The sequence below is a fragment of the Microtus ochrogaster genome, chromosome 21 (assembly GCF_000317375.1).
Source record: "Microtus ochrogaster isolate Prairie Vole_2 chromosome 21, MicOch1.0, whole genome shotgun sequence".
NCBI classification, from domain to species: Eukaryota; Metazoa; Chordata; class Mammalia; order Rodentia; family Cricetidae; genus Microtus; species Microtus ochrogaster.
In genome coordinates, this window is record NC_022022.1 from 10663942 (window position 1) to 10667536 (window position 3595).

The window sequence follows — 3595 nt, forward strand, 5'->3', positions numbered from 1 at the left end:
CTTGTAGACCAGGCTGGTCTCGAACTCACAGAGATCCGCCTGCCTCTGCCTCCCAAGTGCTGGGATTAAAGGCGTGCGCCACCACCGCCCAGCGCACCCAGGTAGTATTTGTTTTAAAGACATAAAGGGATCTTAGAGAACATCTGAGGCTTGCCAGTATGTAGCAGGGCTGGAGATCCTAAAAAAGTCCAGTCACAATTGGGGACCCTATCAGTTTTGGAAATGCCAGTACCATTTAATAGAAACACCAGTTACAACGAAATGGAGTCAGCTGGTACAAGAAGGTAAGCTATGTATGATGCCAAAAGTGGGGCCACAGAGATGACCCAAGCTCCTTGGGAAAGCCCAAAAGATTGTAAATTAATCCCAGATATTTATTAAGCATTGAATTATTTGCACTGTTGGAGCTTGATTTTACCCTGTGCAGATTGTGGTTGTGCTCTTCCCTCTTGTGTATCTTCCCTCTTGAAATAAGAAAGGTACTTTATTTTTTGATATTGTAGGAACACACATTTGAGAAATTTTAAACTTTTTTAAAAAGAAATTTTGGAGTTTTACAGAAAAATTAAATTTAAAAAACTGGATACTTTTAAGAAAAAAATTTTAAATTTAAGTTTGTACTCAACTTATAGGCTATGACACTTGAGAGTAGAAAGAATCTTCCAATGGGGTAGTCTAGACCTACTGCATGTCTAATGTTTACATTGCAATTGATAAACAATGGCAAAATTGTAGTTGTGAAATAGCAACAAGAATAATTTTATGGTTGAGGTGGGGTCACCACAACACAGTGAACTGTGTCAAAGGGTCACAGCATTAGGAAGGTTGCAAACCACTGGCATAAAGAATGTCTCTCCTTACCTAAGGTCCATTCAGACTTAAGAATGTATGTCTAGCCTCCTTGTCTTTGCTAACTTTATTATGTCTTAACTATTTTAATAAACTGAGTAATATAAAAAAAAAACTGTTATATTCTGTAATGGTGTGCTTATAAAAGGATCAGATTCCCAGTCTTTCTGTAAGCTGTATTTATGAGTTAAAATCTTGTCTTGATATTAAAAAAAGCTTCAATTCAGAAACTGTTACTTTTTAAGGCTAAACTTAACAAGAATAAGGCTATAAAATTCTAATCTTATAAAAGCTATTAACAGTGTAAGCTGTTAAAGACAATTAAGACATGCAAGTTAATGGTCAGCCACCTTATAAAGTATCAAATTCTTGATGTGTTCAGAACTACTATACTTATAGTCATGCTAAGTACTAATGTAATTAATTAGAAAAAAATAAGCCTTATTTAGCTGCCTGTATGTTTTCAAGGTTAAGCATAAAACAAGTAACATTTCTGTCCAATCTATGTATCAGGCTCTCTGGATAGTGGGAAAAATGTTCATACTTTTTAACCCAAAGCTATAGCTTTGCTAGGACGCAAGGCATGAGTCTACTCCAGCTGTTATATAGATACCTGTTAGCTACTTTTTCTACAATGTGGATTCCAGTACATATTAATGCTAATATATCTAAAATTTTTACCTTTTGGTAAACTAAAAAGTTCATGTATGTAAGCTTCAGAGAATCAAGGGAGTTGTAAGACTTGGATCCACCTCTCACAGGTCAAGTGGATTCCAGATAAGTACAGCCTAAGTTTCCCCATCTGCCTATTCCTGAAAGTGGGATTTCTTTCCTGATCTTAGGACTCCTCTTCTCCCCCAGTCACTAGGACCATGGGCCTCAAAGTTCCAAATGTAAGATTTTTTCTTTAAGTTCCTAAATTTTAACTTCTGTCCCTAATCTATATCTATCTCAACAGATTTTCACTTGGCTGACAGAAACCATCCAGGAATCAGCTGCAGGCTGCTAACTGCTGAGCTCTGAATTTGCTGAAAGCTAATGTGAACCAGTTCAGTCAATGTGATTGTTCCTTGTCTCTTCAGCTGGGCAGTTAACCAGAATCTTCTGATAAACATCCCATTTCCTGATCCCACTCCCAGTTTCTGACTAGAATTTCAGCCTTCCTGAGCCCTGACAACAATATCCTAGCTTAGGCCGGGCGGTGGTGGCGCACGCCTTTAATCCCAGCACTCGGGAGGCAGAGGCAGGCGGATCTCTGTGAGTTCGAGACCAGCCTGGTCTACAGAGCTAGTTCCAGGACAGGCTCCAAAGCCACAGAGAAACCCTGTCTCGAAAAACCAAAAAAAAAAAAAAAAAAAAAAACAACATCCTAGCTTAAATCAGAAGCAGTTACAGAAGAGAATATGTCTCCTCTCCTTGTCCCCAGCAGGTAAAAAGTCTAAAGGAAACTAACTCCCTGGCATAAGGGACAAAATAGCTACCTATAGAAGTACCAATTGTCATACTAGGAAAAAGGGCCCAAATCTATCAACAGGTAGATTCATTCACTGGAATATTTCTACAATATTATAGGACACTTCACCTGTTCTATGTAAAAAAGAGCAGTCATTATATAACTTTAATAGAAAAATTGTTGTTTCTACACAAACTACTTGGGATTAATTACAGGAAATCTAACTGAAATATTACAAAACAGGAGGACCTGAAATGAAATAAATAACTGGCGACCATTCTCATTTCCAGGCTCTTCCTAGATAGTGACTCTGATGTCAGCCATTTCAGAGCCTTTGACCCTCTGTTTCTACTAATTCCTGTTGGCTCTAACTTCACTAATACATAACTAAATTATAATTTCTGTCTGGGTATCATTATGCTGACAGTTATTTGATCCCAATATAAAAAGGTGCCCATGCAGTATCAAGGATTTCACTCAGGAGGGTGTAATCTGAGAATCAAGTGCCTCCAACCCTTGCCCAAGGACAGATACTTCCTGAAATGCTGGAGGCTATTGTTTATGGGAGATAACAAGCCACAGCTTTTGCTTAACTCCTCCGCACAGCACTCGGGAGGCAGAGGCAGGCGGATCTCTGTCAGTTCGAGGCCAACCTGGTCTACAAGAGCTAGTTCCAGGACAGGCTCCAAAGCTACAGAGAAACCCTGTCTCAAAAAACTAAAAAAAAAAATTCAAAATTGTATTTACATCACCTGACAGTATACATTTACTCAATATTCAATAAATTTTGCTTTACAGAAATCAAATTATTTTATTCATTCACTCGTCCACTAAATATTTACTGAGTGCCTATTATGTACCTGGAACTATTTTAGGCACTGAGGATATATACAAAACCCACTGTACTGGAAATTTTATATTGAGTATGACAAAAAATGTGCATACTATGGCAAACTACTGTGTGTCACGTCTGCCTGGCCTATAAGGTGAACAGATTGGCTGTTTTACTCTCTGAACTTTAGGCAAGTTTTACCTATTAAAATACAAATGAAATATTACTAAAAAGACCTATGTAGCTATCACTCTGCTCAGAAATTCTTCTATTTAAAATAATCATATTTTTATTAACACTTACCTCAATGTTATTATTTAGATCCACATAAACTTGTCTTGTTTCTTCCCGTTCATATTCATCTATAATTATCATTAAAAACTTCAAAATTAAATCTTAAAACATAACATCAACAAGACAATACTTATAATATCTCAGAAAAACATTAAAACATTTATTTT

The 3595-nt window shown here is 37.0% G+C and overlaps 1 protein-coding gene across 5 annotated transcripts in view; it reads right to left on the reverse strand.

Annotated features, from left to right (window-relative positions):
• The window catches only part of Sycp1 (synaptonemal complex protein 1), a 90086-nt gene that overhangs the window by 77154 nt on the left and 9337 nt on the right, over positions 1-3595 (reverse strand). For all 5 annotated transcript variants that reach the window (XM_013349881.2, XM_013349878.2, XM_013349880.2 and 2 more), the window contains one exon: positions 3438-3496. In XM_013349881.2, coding sequence (XP_013205335.1) covers positions 3438-3496 — 59 coding nt within the window. The remainder of the gene's footprint in view (positions 1-3437; positions 3497-3595) is intronic.